We start from the raw sequence: 16,257 nt of genomic DNA, 5'->3' as shown, positions 1-16,257 counted from the left end.
GATATTATATTTACTCATTTTACAACATGATCGATTCCTATAAAAATGGATTTAGTTATTAGAACATACATTGCTATTTAGTTAATTAAAAATTATTGATAATTTCTCCTAAATAACTAAATTCCTAATCATGAACTAACTATGACCTACCAGATCCTCTCCCTCATTGTGTATTAGAGTTATCAGCTTTACTCTGAGATGCATAACTAGAAATCTAAAGCTGAAAAGGTTCCATATGTTTCTGCTTAGAGGATCAGAATGAATTTTAGGTCATTTAATGAGCTAGTTCCAACAGTAAAAGTCAAAGATACCCTAGAAAGAATTTGAGAAGGACATCTACTTTAGCAAATGGCACTCTTTGGATGGATGGTCTTCAGGTGGAGGCACTGGTGGAAAAAGTAGGCAAGAAGCCAACTGTGCAGAAACAGCATGCATAGTCTTCATGATCTTTTTGATCAAATATTAGACTGAGAACCTCTCATAAAAGCATTTGAGTCTCACTGCTCCAGAAAAAAAACCTGGACTCTCTCAGTTGTACATGGTCCTCACCCTTTATTCCCAGAGCTTCTGAGACTGAGGCACAGAGATAGACATGGTTTTCTGGAGCATCTGACTACTTCAGTGCCTTTTTCAACCTTCAGAAGATTGTGAAGGACATAGTGATGTGATCCCAATGTATTGTTTGAGGCCTCACCTCATGCCTGTGTTCTGCAATTGTTTCCGTACCAGTCTACCATAAACCCTGGGAGGAGGGTGAGAGGGGGGAGAGTGAAAGTTAAGAAAGTGAAGGTGCCTGCCAAGACGGCATTTCAAGGTCACTCTGCGATGAGAGGAATGCAGCTGCAAGCCAGCCTACAATCAGAGCGTCCATTTCCAAAATATCTTCTTTGAAATTGATTGGACAGAGGGGGACCAGCAATGGGAAGTGCTTAAGTGGGAAAAAGGTTTCACTTGGGGTTTGGCACACAAATTTCAGTTCCGGCTTTGCACTTTTGCATTTCACCTGGCTTCTACCTTTCTCAACCTGATGGTGTTAAGGATTGTTTTTACTTAGAAGCCTAAGGTGAGGCAGGTCTGACATTTGGAGAAAAAGTGTTAGTGGGAACTCAAATTGCTTTCAGTAAATGCTTCCATGACATAGAGGTTTTACTTGCATGAGTGGGGAAGCATTAAGAGAGAGAAATTGGGCTGTCTCTACTTATATGTGTTTGTTTATAAAATTAATTCAGCGATGAGCATTGTTTCAGCATCATGATGCAACAAAAATTAAATTAAATTCTAAGATTTTTGTGATTGCAAGTAATCCTTGAAATACATGCAATTTTCATGAGTAAAGGTGTTTAAAAATGTTGCCAGATAAGAAGCCTTACTTCTTAGTATCTCCTGCACTGAAGATGTTACCTACTATGATAATAACAAATTAGCTTATTAATTTTTTATTTACTTGTAATAAACAAATTTATTAAAATAAACAAAGCCAAATTTTATATATTGATATTCCCTCAAAATAACATGAAAAGATTACAAACAATTAATTTTTATGAGTTCAAAATTTATTCTATACCACATTTTATCACATACTATTTCTTAAGCTGCACAAAACAAAACAACTGGTGTATTCCTCCTATCCTCTGTAATATATTTGTATTATATTTTTATATGCATCATTGTCTTTCCCTTGTAATTTTTCATGGCAATTGTAACTCAAAGAGAATATTGAGTAATATTTTTTTGAAATCAATTGCATTATATTTGGTTTCTGGTGGGGAAAATGATAATATTTTTTAAGTTGGATATTGGTAAATTGTTAAAATAATGAAATAGCATACTGTATTCTCATAAGTACAGGCAAAAATGGCACATTTGTGTCAGACCTGCCACAGACTTAAATCTCTAAGTAGAAAACAATCCTTGACTCCATTTGCTGAGAAAGCTATATTTTTACTAGAAGTCAAGTGTATTGCAGTAATGCATAGCCAGAACCGAGATCCACATACCAAAATCCCTATGTTATACTTTCCCCTCCTCAACTGTCTTTCATTTCCCACCCCAAGGTAACCAATTAAAATCTTGCAAGCTGTTTTCCTAATGGTCAATTCAGTGTGTTCTGGTATGCCACTCCCTCCTTCTAGCAGGGGACAGCTGGAAGCAGCATCTCAAGAAGACATAGCACCTACTTTCAATTTCCCAAGCATCCCCCCCTTCATCTTCCTTCTCCATAGTTAACAGGAGAGAGTCATCACATATCAGTGAAGCAAGCATGACAGTGTGTCCATATAATCCCTTCTCTTGCTTGGCTATTAAAATGTCAGATGCTTGTTAATGGACAGGAAGCTCAAGTAGAATTCAAGCATCACCTATCTGGTGACACATCAGCCTAGGTACAAGGCTAATTTTTTTTGTCTCCATTCACCAATGGAGGAATTGGTTGTTATGGAATTTGGAATGAGCATTTGGGATTGTTGGAAAAGGGCACTAAGATTCCAGATTACAGTATGTTAGTTCTTGAAGATATTGGTGTTAAATTGATCTTCCATAGACAGAAGAAATACTCCTAGCACTATCCATGCTTGTCTCTCATCTACTAATAGTATATCTCTGGAAATTAAGTCAGTTATGAAGGATTGATTATAAAGCTCAAAATGCATTGATAGTAATTTGCTTTTGTTTTCTGAAAATGGTACTTTTTGTTGGTTAACTTTTATTAGTATCAGGCAGTTGGGTACATTGTAATCTCTTTGAAATAAAAGTGATCCTAAGTCTCATTGGCACCCAATGTGTAGAAAATTTATTGGATTTAGATGTGTTTAATAGATATTTAATTAAATATTTTACAGAATGAATTTAAACAAGAAAAAATAAATGACATGAAAAAAGAATGAAAGGGCAGAATGCAAATAGGTGCGAATAACATTTTAAAATTTTATAAATAAAATAAAGAAGGTACCGAACATGTCATAAAATTCAAATTCATAATGAATAAGTATTTCTAAAATTTTAAAAGTACATCACTTTTTGAACAAAAAAAATAAAGTCACTTTCAAATAAAGATGTCTGTGTTTTCAAATTTCATATAAAATGGACTATAGTATCTTTTAAGAGTTCAGCAAAAGAGACACTTTTCATCTTAGATGATTATATAATATTTTTCTGAAGAATTAAATCAACAACAATCAATAGGTAAAAATAAGTATATTTCCTATGTGCTGTTTTTAATTTTTTTAAATTTAAAACATTTTTTAAAAGATCACATATTTAATTGGTATGTATTAATTTAAAAGTTTTATACAGCTGCCCATCTTATAACCAACTTTGGACAGCTACCAATTAAAACAAGGTACAAATCATATTTAAATTATAAATCTAGCTATATTAAAATATTGAAAACAATAAAAACCTGGTGCCAAGTTAAATTTCAGATAATACAGTTATCTAATCTTAGCTGAGGACCTGGGGAAAAAGCCAGCTCTTCAGTGTTTTATGAAGGTTAAGAGGGTAGAGACCTCCTGAACTTAATGGGGCAGAATGTTTTGGAGATTCACAATCATCCAGGTCATAGTTGTCCCAAAGATGCTTTTCAAAAGGCAGCTGGACTTTCTTGGTTATTTTTTAAAAAAATATTTCACTTCTCATCCAAGAAACTTCTTCAATACTCACTTCTTCAAGAACTGAAGAAGCTTCTTGGATGAGAAACAAATCATTTTCAAGGCGGGGGAGGGGAAACCTCCAAGTAATTAAGTTGCTTTTTGAAATGGGACATTCATGGGCCGACTGTTCCATAGGGCAGGGTTTGCCACAGAAATGGCACATTTCCTAGCTCCCATCTTATGGCAATATTTAGGGTAAGATTAGGAGCATGCCCATCATAACTGACTTGGTAGGATGGGTAGGTGTCCTTAGGGAAAGATGGCCCCATAAATAATGTGGCTCTGTGTCATATAGGGATTTAAAGGTAAGAAACATCAGCTTGATTTGCACCCAGAAAAAGGAAGCCAGTGCAGCTTGCACTGCAATGATGCTACATGTGCAAACCTAGGGGCCTTCATTACTATGCATTCTGGAGCAGTTGAAATTTCCAGGTGGTCTTGATTTAAATATATATACTGTATTTCTTACTTAATAGAACCAAGTTTGCTGTACAGTTTAACAACAGAGGAAATAGAATGCCACTTAGAATAGGATTTCAAGCAGTTCCAGTGAGAGAAGAGAGCGCTTTCATAGCATCATAAGAATGCTATATGAATATTTTAGCATTATGTTCCATGTTAATAAACTCCAGCTTGCTCAGCTTTGTGTTAGATCCTTGGGGATTACGTCAGATGAGGAAATGTGTTTATAACATAGTGGTTATTGTTAATGTCAGATAAGCTTGGCTGCTGCCTAGAATTATTACAGCAAGTTGAGATTGTTTTCTTTTTATTGATAATGTCTCCCAGGGAATTTAGTAATGTCTGTCGGAGGACAGGGAGATTTTACCTGCTACAGTACCCTCATTTAGTCAAAAGGTATCTTCTCTTCAAAGGATATCTAAGCTCTTTTATATTCCAATTCCAATTGGTAATTAACAATAACCTAAATGTGAAACACCCCGATGCACACCCCAATATTTCCATAGATGAAGAATAAAAAATAACGTGCAGTAATTTTTTCAAAAAGCAACTTTGCTGAAAAACATTAAGCAATAAAGAAATAAATAAAAAGAAATGAAAAGCAGTAAAATAGTAAAAATAATAAAAACCTTGAAAAATAAACAATGAAAATATTCAATAAAAGAGAAAGAAGCAAGAAAAATCATCCCACCAGACGTTTAAGGGAAAGTTTAATCCTTTTTTGTCATGCATCATTAAAAAGCTTATATTTGCAAAAAGTCTGTGGAAGCATCTCTGGAAAAATAATTATTTTCTTGCTGTTCTACCAAAGCCTCTACTTGCTAAATAAATGCAGGATATGGTTCTGTTTGTAGATCTTTAAAGTCTGCTGAGAATGCTGAACATTGTGCATCATCTTTGAAAGTCAGTTCAGAGTTGTATTCCTTTCTTCTTTCTTGGCATGACCATGTAACCTGTTGCTAGGATGGCTAAAGTGAAGGCTCATTAGTAGCACTGTCAAGATAAATTACAAGTTAAACATTTGAAATATATTGTATACTGGTTCTAATTATTATTATTTTAATTGTAATATTTGAGGCTATGCTGTTCCTTGCTTTTTGACCATACTCCAGAGCCTGAAATTCATCACTTTAACTTATTGTTCTTCTTTATACAATTATTTAAATATTCATAACTGTAGGGACTGGACAATAGCACATTCTTAGCTCCTTGTTTAAATTTTAAAGAGAAATTAATATCCAAACTATAGCCTTAATAAATGGGCATAGATGATAACACAAAAATTTCATCATGCCAACTAAAATAGCCAGTGTGTTAAATATGAATTTTCTACCACTCATCTCACTTTCCAAACACTTCCAGGGAACATCATATGTTTGTCCTTAATTCCTTCTAACCCTAAATAAAGTAGCTGGACTTTTTTCATAGAAAGGAGCTGTTCCTCTAACTGGAAAATATTGAGAGATGCAAGGAAAAACATACTGTATCTGTCTGATGCAAGACCAGAAAATGAATCCATGTGAAACAGAATTTAACTTTTACATCTTATAAAATGACATAATGTATTCATTTCTCTCTCCATGAGGTATACATAGTAACTGCATAGTAGCCTACTTCATCTAAAATCTTACAAAATGGAAGGCAGAATCAATGAAAACTGCATAAAATGTCCTGAGAAGATGTAGAATAAATGTATTTGAACTTTGGTCAGAAACGAGCAAAGACACTTGGGAGATTATCAAACTTCACCAGAGTCTTGCAACTCCTAATAAAATGGTCAACAAACTTGCAGGTAGTCTATAAAATCAAAACACATGACTGTGTTTTGCAACACTTTTAGTTAGAAATTGGCATTTACTTCTGGTTTCCAGCAAAAACCTCCCATGGGTTTGCTTAATAATTGTGGATTTGCTTGATGACCATGGTGATTTTCTTTACAACTGCTGAAGAACATGTTGTAAAATTGGGTTGGTCACATACCACAGTCACGCTATCAGGGAGATTGGCTGCATATAAATTTAATAAACAAATAAATACATATGACCTGTTTAATGATCGACACAGCTTATGCCCATAATTTCAGCTCAATGATCATCATAAATCAAATCCCTAAGGTGCTTCCTCCCCCCCCCCAAAAGGCAACCGGACTTTGGAAAAAAACATGACCTGGATGACTGAGAATCTCCATGGTCATAAATCAAGGACTACCTGTATTAAATTTTGGAAGGACCCTGAGAGGTAGCAAATAAACAAAGCAAGCAGTTTCTCAATCATTTTTGAGCAATGATATACTTCAAGGAATCAATTAGTTTGTATGTTAAAATGTTCAGCTATGAAAACACTTGGTGTAAATTACTTTAACTAAGCAATATTTTATTAAAATACTACCATATTGACACATTTATAATAATCCTTTTTTCAAGACTGGGTGACAGGATTATTCCAATTTAAAAATCCTTTTTAAAAATATGACCACGATTTGGCCACTGAATGGGAAACCCTGACTAAGGTTCATAGCTGATAAAGTGACTGTGGTCAAGAGTAAGAAGTAGATATTGTCAATTAAAAAAACATGCATTCAACTTTCAAGTGTTACTTTTTGTGTTTCTATGTTAGAGACTACTACAGTGTATGAATTTTACAAGGACAATGGATACCAAGTTTCAAGAAGCAGAAGGATTTGGGGAAGAAGTTTCAGGTAAATGTCTCATTATCATTATATGTTTGAGAAAATACTGATAATTACCATATTTTTCAGAGTATAAGACGCTCCTTCCCCCCCCAAAAGGAGGGTGAAAATTTGGGTACATTTTATACACTGAATACAGCATTTTTGGCCTACCAAAATCCCTCCTCCTTTGCAAAAATGGATGAGCCATTTTTGCTCATTCAGCCCCCAGCCCCCAGCCCCCAGGAACACTCTACAAGCCTCCCAAAGCCTCTGCATGCCCTCCCCCCCTTTTTTGTTGCAAAAAATGAGGCATGCAGAGGATTTGGGAGACCTGCAGAGTGCAAAAACTTTTTTTAAAATTTACCTCTTCAAAATCATGGTGTGTCTTATACTCTGGTGCATCTTATAGTCCCTAAAATACGGTACTAGCAATTCTTTTCATTGTGCAGAATAGGAACACTGTTTCTTTTAGGTCAATTATCCAATTTAATCTTAATGCACTGTAGTCAGTTAAAATGTACATAACTAATCAACCCGTATGTTGTATGATTTGTATATGAAAGGAAATTATTCCAAAGGAGAAGCTATGTGTTGTATATGTTCACATTTGCGAGTAGCATTGCCTTACTTTTTAAAGATCAAGATGGATACCTTTTGATTTATAAAAACTTAGAAAAACACATTTCACTTGGTGACGAAATAGTGAAAATAATATTTTAAAACAAAAATATTTATCAACTGACAGTACAATCCTAGGGATATTCTATTGAAAAATAATGTCATTGAATTCACTGATTCTTATTTATAGGAAAGTGGAAGGTTATGTGGAAGAAATATAGCACCTTAGCTTCTTAAAGAAAAATATTCGTATGCTTAATATAGTCCTCTATATGCTCATTCTGAAGCTTACATTTTATTATGAATGAATTGAGACATTCTCTAAACTTGGAATAGACATTTAGCAATTTCAACTTAGGTTACATTAATTATTCCTGTATATTGAAAACAGAATTATATTTGTAAATTAGATTATCAATTTTGGGAAAAAAGTTGATTTTCTTTTAGTATCATTAATTTCTGGTTCTTATTTTCATATCTCTTTCAATGAAAGCTGCTGTCAGTTTTAGGGATAAAAATTGAGGAATTGTCCAAGTTGGAGAATGATTCTCATATCACTTTGTTCTGATTTTGTGTCTCTTTGAAAAAACTGGCTAAAAAGAATTATTTTTCATTAATTCACCTAGGAAAGAAGAAGTCAAAGTTCAAATCTATTAAAAAGTTCTTTGGGAAAAGAAAAAGGAAAGAAACATTAACATTTTCAGGAAGTGATAATATCAACACATGTCAGTCCGCAATTGATATCTCAGCCACACCATCTAGGCATATAGATTATGATTCTGAAGATGATCTGCAGTAAGTCACATGTTTGCCTTTTCCTTCTTTGCAAAGCAAGCTGTTGTTGACTGAAAAGCAAGGTTATTTTAAAGGGTTATCCTCCATGTGTACAAATGTTTCCTTTGTTGACTATCTAGGATACTCCTCTGAAGCTGTTGTAAAGACATAATTAAAACAATGTTCTGATATCCATTCATGCTGGAGAGCAGCAAGCATTGTTAGAAATAGACATTCTTAGTGATAGTCTCAATGAGAGGGGCGGAATCATAAATGAATGAATGAATGAATAAATAAATAAATATTCTGAATACTCTTGCTGGTGAACTATATCAAGCACATACTCCATTATCCTGCCAGCAACTTCTTTTTACCATCCCAGTACATGTAGTCCTCAACTTACGCCCACAATTGAGCCAAAAATTATGTTGCTAAGTGAGAAATTTTTAAGTGACTTTTGCCCCCTTTTATGACTTTTCTTGCCCCAGTTGTTGTCAATCACGGCAGTTGTTAAATTAGTAACATGGTTATTAAGTGAACCTGGCTTCCCCATTGACTTTGCTTGTCAGAAGGTCATAAAAGATGATCCCATGACACTGGGACACTGCAACCGTCATAAACAGGAACCAGTTACAAGCATCCAAATGTAAATCACATGGCCATGGGGATGCTGTATGTAAGGGTAAAAAATGGTCATAAATCACTTTGAATGGTCACTAAGCAGTTGTAAGTTAAGAACTACCTGTATTATGTGAGAGAATAATATCCTTCCAAAATTCTTCCCTTTTTATGTCTAGAATGGAAGGTTTTCGGTCAGGCAGTCTGCTGTTTGATTTCATGGCTTTCTAAACATTTATGCTTCAGAGTCAAAACATCCCAAAAGTGCTTTTTCAAGACATTCAGAGTCAAAACTGAAATGGTGCTGTGGGGCAGGCTCCATAAACAAGTTGCTCCTGATAGTTGTGGACGCCTAGAAAAATGAGTTTGAGTTAAATGGACTCTGATGGCATACACACATCTGCTCTAATCTTGACTGTGCTCTTTAGCTCCAAAGCACAATTTCTTGGATTTGTGTAACTATTTGTAATCCAAGGAAAAGATGCAGTTTCTTTAAGAAAGCACCAAGAGGTGGAAGGGTGTGTATCCATGTCTTACTCCAAAGCACATTTTCAATTTTGGATTTGAAGTGCAGCATAGCTCTATTGTGTGTATGCGTGCTATGTAGTATTTTCATTACTATTTTAGAATATTTTCAAAAACTATGTGGTGATTTTCATTTGTAGCAAGCTATACTGGGAAAAGTAAACTTTATGAAGTCGATAAAATAAGTAAATGTTCCAGAATGTTGTCTTATAATGCTTATAATAAGGAATGTTGTGCTCAATAGTGCCATTAGAAGGTGCTATTGTACAAAATCGTAATGGTTTTATCTCCTATTAGTACTACTATTAAAATGACTTTAAAGTCAATGTACAGAAAGGCTACTGTAAAAATTCTGGAAATTTATCTTTATGCAAGATAAAAAGAGCTATGGAAATGATAGTTCAATAAATATGGGAAACACTAGATTGAAGGAGGATAATATTTGTGATTTTTACTGAACATATTTGTAGCAGATATTAGGAGGCCTTCATATTTACAGTTTCTCTTTTTTGTGTTCATTGTATAGCAATAAATAAAGAATAAATATTTAATTTTAAGTTTTAATATTTGGAAGGATAATATAAATTAACATAACTTGTTAAACATTAATAGCAAAAATTTGCAAGATTCTGTTATTATAGCCTATCTCAATAAAATTAATTTTAGCATCTGCATGGAGTTGATTTTTTGGTCTAACCTACCTACGGTAGTTGGCTCACAAGTACTTGGTAGCTACAACTTTAGCTTGGAACTGACTGGACTAAAGTTGTCTGAAGAATTGCAGGCACCAGTTGGAAACGTGTTATCTAGAATCCTTTTCAATTCTGTTAATACGTTGGGTATCTCTTATGACTGAACTCCAAATTATTCATTGGCCAATTTATTGGTTAGATTTTTCTAACTAAACTATGAGATTATAATTTGTTCTACCTAGAGAATCTAGATCTCCAGTGGACTTGCTATTCAAAAATAACATGTGTATGTAAAATCACAAAGACCAAAATATGTCAGATACTGTTATAGGACATCTTTCTTCTGCTGTTCCTTCCCTTATTACATTCCTACTCAAATTTGCATTGCAAATAGACTTTATTACTTGAAAAGAAAGACCAGGTTTAAATATGTGTTGTTTTATTAGCTTTCTATATTATCCTAGGATGCATAGAACTATCATGGGAAACAGAGCTTTGTCACATGACAGCATTTTCATTTCTGAGACTCCACAAGAACCACCTAGGCCAGTTCGAGTATTTTCTCAGGAAAATGTTTCTGATCGAATTAGGACTTTGCAGGTAATACTGTTGAAATAATTAATTTAGATGATTTCCAGATTTCTGGTATGTTTGCAGATTTGTGTTTGATTTTGGTATATGCAGTGTGATATTCAACATGTGAATCAACAGACACATTTGCAATAGGGTTTCTCTAAATTAATGATGCAGAGAATTTATTCATCCAAGGAACTTGAATAACAAGGTGATTATATGACGGCTAATCTACACAGAAAGCCAAAAGGTACCTTTTGAAAAGGGCAGTAAGGATGTGCTCATTCTGTACATAGTTTCAGAACAAATACCCTGTCCTTCCTTATTAGTAATTAGTGTGAAGAAATGTGAACAGATTATAACTGCTTGTTCATTTTCCTGCTACTAAACTCCCTTAACCTATGCCTTGGGCCCCAAGGGCAGGATCAACATTGTTTTGTTTATTATTTACAACATAATTTAATAAAAGTGGGTCACAACAATAAGTAAGCATTGTATAAAACCAAACTCTCCTTGTATATAATTAAATAAGATAAAGGGCAAGAGGCTGAATAAAATGACATTATTCACATGCATCATTCTGCTGGGCACAAAAAGAAAGTGTGCTTGTGATTTTGGGAACAGCAGGTGATTACATCATTTTTTCTTTTATGAAAGCAAATATATTATTTTAGTAGTATAATAAATGTATTAAAACTGTACTGTAGGTGAAACTCCAGCAAAACTGGAAGATGGGCCTCTCCTATCCATTTGGAACGCCTTCCAAAAAACAAGAGGATGCAGGAATGAGTTCAGAAGATGATGGCTTACCCAGGAGCCCACCAGAAACATATTTGCTACAAGAAATTCTAAATCCCAATACACCAAAGGTAGGATAAATTGGGAAACATGTTTTATAATTATGGATTGTGTTTATCATCTAAATTCATATTTCACTTTGTAGTAATAGTAAATGACAGAAGTTTAATAATAAAGATACTCAAATATTTGTATGCTATAGATAAGATCCTGTTTTTCTAAGGAAAAGGTGTTTTGAAAAATGCATAAACATAAGAATAACTGTAAGAAATTGAATAGCCTAGAACAGGGGTCACCAACCTTTTGGACCTCAGGGACCATTAAATTCATAATTTTAAATTCCACAGACCACTAATAGGATTTTTTTTAAGATAAATAATATTTAGTGCAATATAAAAAATGCAAATGATTTTTCTGTGTACCACCAAATTTTTCTCATGGACCACCAGTGGTCCACGGACCACCAGTTGGTGACCGCTGGCCTACAATCATGTCAAATGATAGAGGTAATATTTATTGTTGTAGATTTCTCAGAGATCTATTTGATTCCTTCCGGACTGTGATACTGTTCAGAAAGAAAAGCTTCAAAAAGTTTTAAAATGACAGCTGATCTGAAGGCCTTTCCAACTAATCTAATTGTGGAACAAACATGCCTAGGCAACATCTTTTTTCCCTGTGGTTTTTCTCATAATGTTGCCTTTACTTCATTTCCAGTGTATGAGTGAGATAGGCATTACGTTTTCTGAGCTATACCAAAGTTAAAGTAGTGCTTTCTTCCTTCGTTTGACATATCAAAGCTTTAAGGTGAACAACATCTATTAAGCTTTGCTACCCATTATTTTGGAGGAAAATTAGGAGTCTACAATGGTTGGGAATAGAAACAATGAAGAGGAGAGGGATTAGTTCAAGGATGGATGGAGGACACTTCAGTTCATCAGTGGTGAAAGCCCCTTACTCTGATATTTTCTTTAAGAAAACTGTGTAAATACTAGAAAATATGGTCAGCCTTCTTCTAAAAACAACATCCATTATCATATTTACAGATTTCTCCTAATTTTTAGAGCTCTATTAGAAACATTCTTGTTGCCTGTGTGATGTTGGTATAGTATTGTGTTTGTATATCACAGCATGCTGGCTGCGGAATTCTGGGAGTTGAAGTTTACATAACTTACAGTTTCCAAGTTTGAAAAAATACTGGCATAGTAGGGACTATAGCTTTTATTTATATTTCATATCATTTTGTAATCTTTTACTGAAACTTTTCCTCATTCCATCCCACAGTTTTCAGACTCTCACAAGCATCATAGCGCTTTGAGTTTAACTGGAACGGGCAGTGAAGAAGAAGAACAGGTAATTTAATTGCATTTATACTTAACGGCAATGCTGTATATCTCATGGGATGCCTGAATTCTCAGAAAGCTTTCAGGGATGGGGTTGCAACACTTTTCTTAAGAGCTATTAAAGAAGGATATCATTAGCTGCATTACACCTATTGTTATCTATTTTTCTTTCAAACATGGCTAAGGAAGAAATGAATTGGAAACAAATGCTGGCATATTTTATTTGCTAGGCTGGGAGTCACCCAAAAGGAAAGTGTGAGGTTTTTGAACAATTTCCCCCAGATTGTCTTTAAAAGTTAATTTTGAGCAGGTCCAAAGATTATCTCCAAAGTCTTTTGATTAGCCCTTTTATTCTTCTCTAATTGATCAGCCACATTTCCCCCTTAACAGTCAAAATTGCAACTGCTTTGCTGATGAAGGCTATTGGCTATTCTGTTTGAGAGCATTGTTATTGTTTCCCAAAGCTCTCTTTGACAGAATGCTTGCCTCTCTTCAATCAGTGGCACAGGTAACCAGCAGAGTAGCCTCTGGAAGGAGCCCATTTATTCTCTCATCTGGAGAAGAGCTAATGTGGGAGATAGAAGGGACAATTGGACCACTACAAATGGAGAAGAAAGCAAGTAATACACAAAGAAATCACTACTTTTCTTTCCTAAGTGAACACTTTCCGTGTGTAGATCATGATAAAGAATATTGTAACAATGCTTACCATTCTATTTTAATCAACTGTTTCTACTATCCATTGTTCTGAAATATGAAGCACAGGTCATTGTTTCTTTTGCCAAACCTGAGATTTATTTTAATGATAGGCTGCCAAACAAACACTTTTCAGTTTCCTGAAGGAAGAGAGAAAAGAAGCACAATATCACATGCAACATGGCTATGGAAAGTCTACAACTTTTATTTTTTTAATCTACAATATGACTATTTTTGCTGTAGCAAAATTTTAAATGTAACAATATGTGTCAGCAAATTGCAAATTACTTGCTATTCCCCCAAGTGTTGATGTGCTTGGTACCTGTTTTTCTGACTTTTCCTGTTTTTTTTTGTCTTGTCCCCCATAGTTTAAATAAATAAATAAAATAGGAAAATTAAGTTCTGCTTACAGAAAAAATACAAACAGATATAAACAGACTATGGATCATTTGAAAGCAGTGTTAATTTTAATGATGAAATAAGGGTATGTAACAAAATTTAGGAATTTCCTGTTTTTATTTTTTTTAAATTCTTATAGATTTGTGCTTTGATGGTGTTCCCCTTCCCCCTTTGTCTTTAGGTTACAAAAAGTCCTTCAAGATCCTGTTCTACAGAAAGTCAGCTGTTCTCCCATCAGTCAAAAGCTAAAATTATAACCGAACAAACATTTGATAGCAGCTGTTTGCCTACTGCTGATTTTGATATTCTTCCGGAATTATCCTCTTGCTTGGATAATTCTGCGGCTAAGCACAAGCTTTCAATAAAACCACGGAACCAGAGATCTAGTAAAATAAGAAGACTACCTTTGGTAATTGATGAGAGAGGGAGGGAGAGAGGGAGAAGGAAGCATTTGAAAGAGGAAATATTTGTTTTTGAAAAAGGAAATTTGTTTTTTGGCTTGTTATGATGTAACAATATAAAAAAAGCCTCCTCGATGAGCAACAGGGCTGTGCCAAGGATTTAAAAGGGATACTTTGCTAAGCATGTTAGTGATGCTCCCTTCCTCTAAACACAAAAATAATCCCATGCTTCAGAAGGCTCAGGCAACAACTTCAGGGACTGTCCTCAACTATCTGTGCACATGTATGGGGATACACACCTATTCTGATGTGCTGGGTGGTTCCAGTGAAAGTATTGTCTAATCATACATGTGCCAACACCTGGGAAGGATGGCCTTTGAAGCAGCCCCACAAATATTTTGAAGGATTGAATGCTTTGACACCTCAAGAAGGGATCCTCTCTGCTGGTGCATTTTGTGAAAAATGCCTTTGTAATGCTTTGCACAGTCCTATTGAATAGGTACACCATGATATACAGGTAGTCCTCAACTTACAACCTTTCATTTAGTGACCATTCAAACTTACAATGATACTAAAAAAGTGACGTGACTGTTTTTCACACTTACCACCATTGCAGCATCCCCATGGCCATGTAATCAAAATTTGGATGCTTGGCAACAAGCTAAATTTATGATAATTGCAGTGTCTCAGGGTCATGTTGTCAACGTCAGTGGGGAAGCCAGATACACTTAACAATCATTTTACTAACTTAACAACTGCAATGATTTACAGCAGGGATGTCAAACTAGATTTCTTCAAGGGCTGGAAAAGCATTGTGGTTCTCCACAGGCTGGTCAGAAGGCAGGGTGGTGGTGCTGGACAGTCTCCTGTAGCACCCTGCCAGCCAAAATGGTTGGCAAAGTGGAAGCTGTCCAGACCAAAAACAGGGCACAGGAGGAGATGTGCAGGTCCTCCCCTCTGCCCCATTTTTGCTAGTAGAGGCACCATGAGGTGGTTCTTTGCCATTTCCAGGCCAGCCCCGTGGTTATAAAATAGGGCAAGATTCAGAACTGTATCACTCAGCAATATGTGTTTGTAAGTTGAGGACTACTTATATTACTAGATATGAGCTTTCTTTCTCAGGTGGTCATTAAGTGAGGGAAAGGAAACACTTGAATAGATCTAAAGTTATTTGTACTCTTATGATCCTAAAAAGTTGCTTTATACAAATTCAGATCTCTTATCCCTGTAAGCCTAATATTGTTGTTACAAGCTTGGTTCACACCTCATACTTAGCTACAGCTTGAATAACCCCTGTAGTTGGGAGCACGCAACATGCTTATAATAGTGCAAGACTATCTTATAATTATTTACACAGAAAATGAAAATGTATACAGTAGGTAGAGACAAGAATTATAAGGACATGTTGAGAAGAAACATTGAATTCTAATTTATGTGAAGACAAAAAGATGTATTGTAGTATACTATTTATTTATTTGAAAAGTCATTTTTTGTCTTTAAATTCAAAATACTACAGACTCCCAATAAAAAATATACTGTAAAAATAACGTTAGTCACAGTTGTAGGCTGAAATTATGCAGTTTAAAAAAAAGCACCATGACGAATGAAGAAACTGAAATAATCAGTTCCTAAACAAATGGAAGTCGCTTTTGAAGCTACTTAAGCTGGACAAAGATGTGGCTGTGAGTTCTTGGTGCTGTCTCAGCTTGCTTTTTAGCTTGTAGATATTTCATTACCCCCTAAGGTAGTGCTACAACACCCACTATCATTGATAATGTTATCTAGTCAAGTAATGAAACACATGCAAGCAAACAACCAAGCTCAGAGATCACCAAGGATTCCACAATTAAACATGAGCTACAAAGAGTCTCTTCTATTGAAAGATACAGCTATTTTAAAGGTTCAGAGGTGCTTCATAGATGTACTTCCAAATCTTTTTTACACAGTATTTAGTTGTTAAAGGTAGAAAGGGAATAAGAAAATAAGAGACTAACAGTATTTCTCTTCCATTTATTGTATAATGGTTTCTAATTAGTAATGGAA

General features: G+C 34.8%; 1 protein-coding gene across 6 annotated transcripts in view; it reads left to right on the top strand.

Moving 5' to 3' along the window:
- CRACDL (CRACD like) overlaps window positions 1-16,257 on the top strand; it is a 49,112-nt gene that overhangs the window by 15,987 nt on the left and 16,868 nt on the right. For all 6 annotated transcript variants that reach the window (XM_032226939.1, XM_032226935.1, XM_032226937.1 and 3 more), the window contains 6 exons: window positions 6,726-6,807; window positions 8,025-8,193; window positions 10,472-10,607; window positions 11,288-11,449; window positions 12,660-12,728; window positions 13,995-14,222. In XM_032226939.1, coding sequence (XP_032082830.1) covers window positions 6,741-6,807; window positions 8,025-8,193; window positions 10,472-10,607; window positions 11,288-11,449; window positions 12,660-12,728; window positions 13,995-14,222 — 831 coding nt within the window. In that variant the 5' untranslated portion in view covers window positions 6,726-6,740. The remainder of the gene's footprint in view (window positions 1-6,725; window positions 6,808-8,024; window positions 8,194-10,471; window positions 10,608-11,287; window positions 11,450-12,659; window positions 12,729-13,994; window positions 14,223-16,257) is intronic.

This window comes from Thamnophis elegans, chromosome 11, assembly GCF_009769535.1.
Source record: "Thamnophis elegans isolate rThaEle1 chromosome 11, rThaEle1.pri, whole genome shotgun sequence".
NCBI lineage: Eukaryota > Metazoa > Chordata > Lepidosauria > Squamata > Colubridae > Thamnophis > Thamnophis elegans.
Note: the sequence above shows the minus strand (reverse complement) of the source record. Positions and strands in the feature narration are given on the sequence as shown.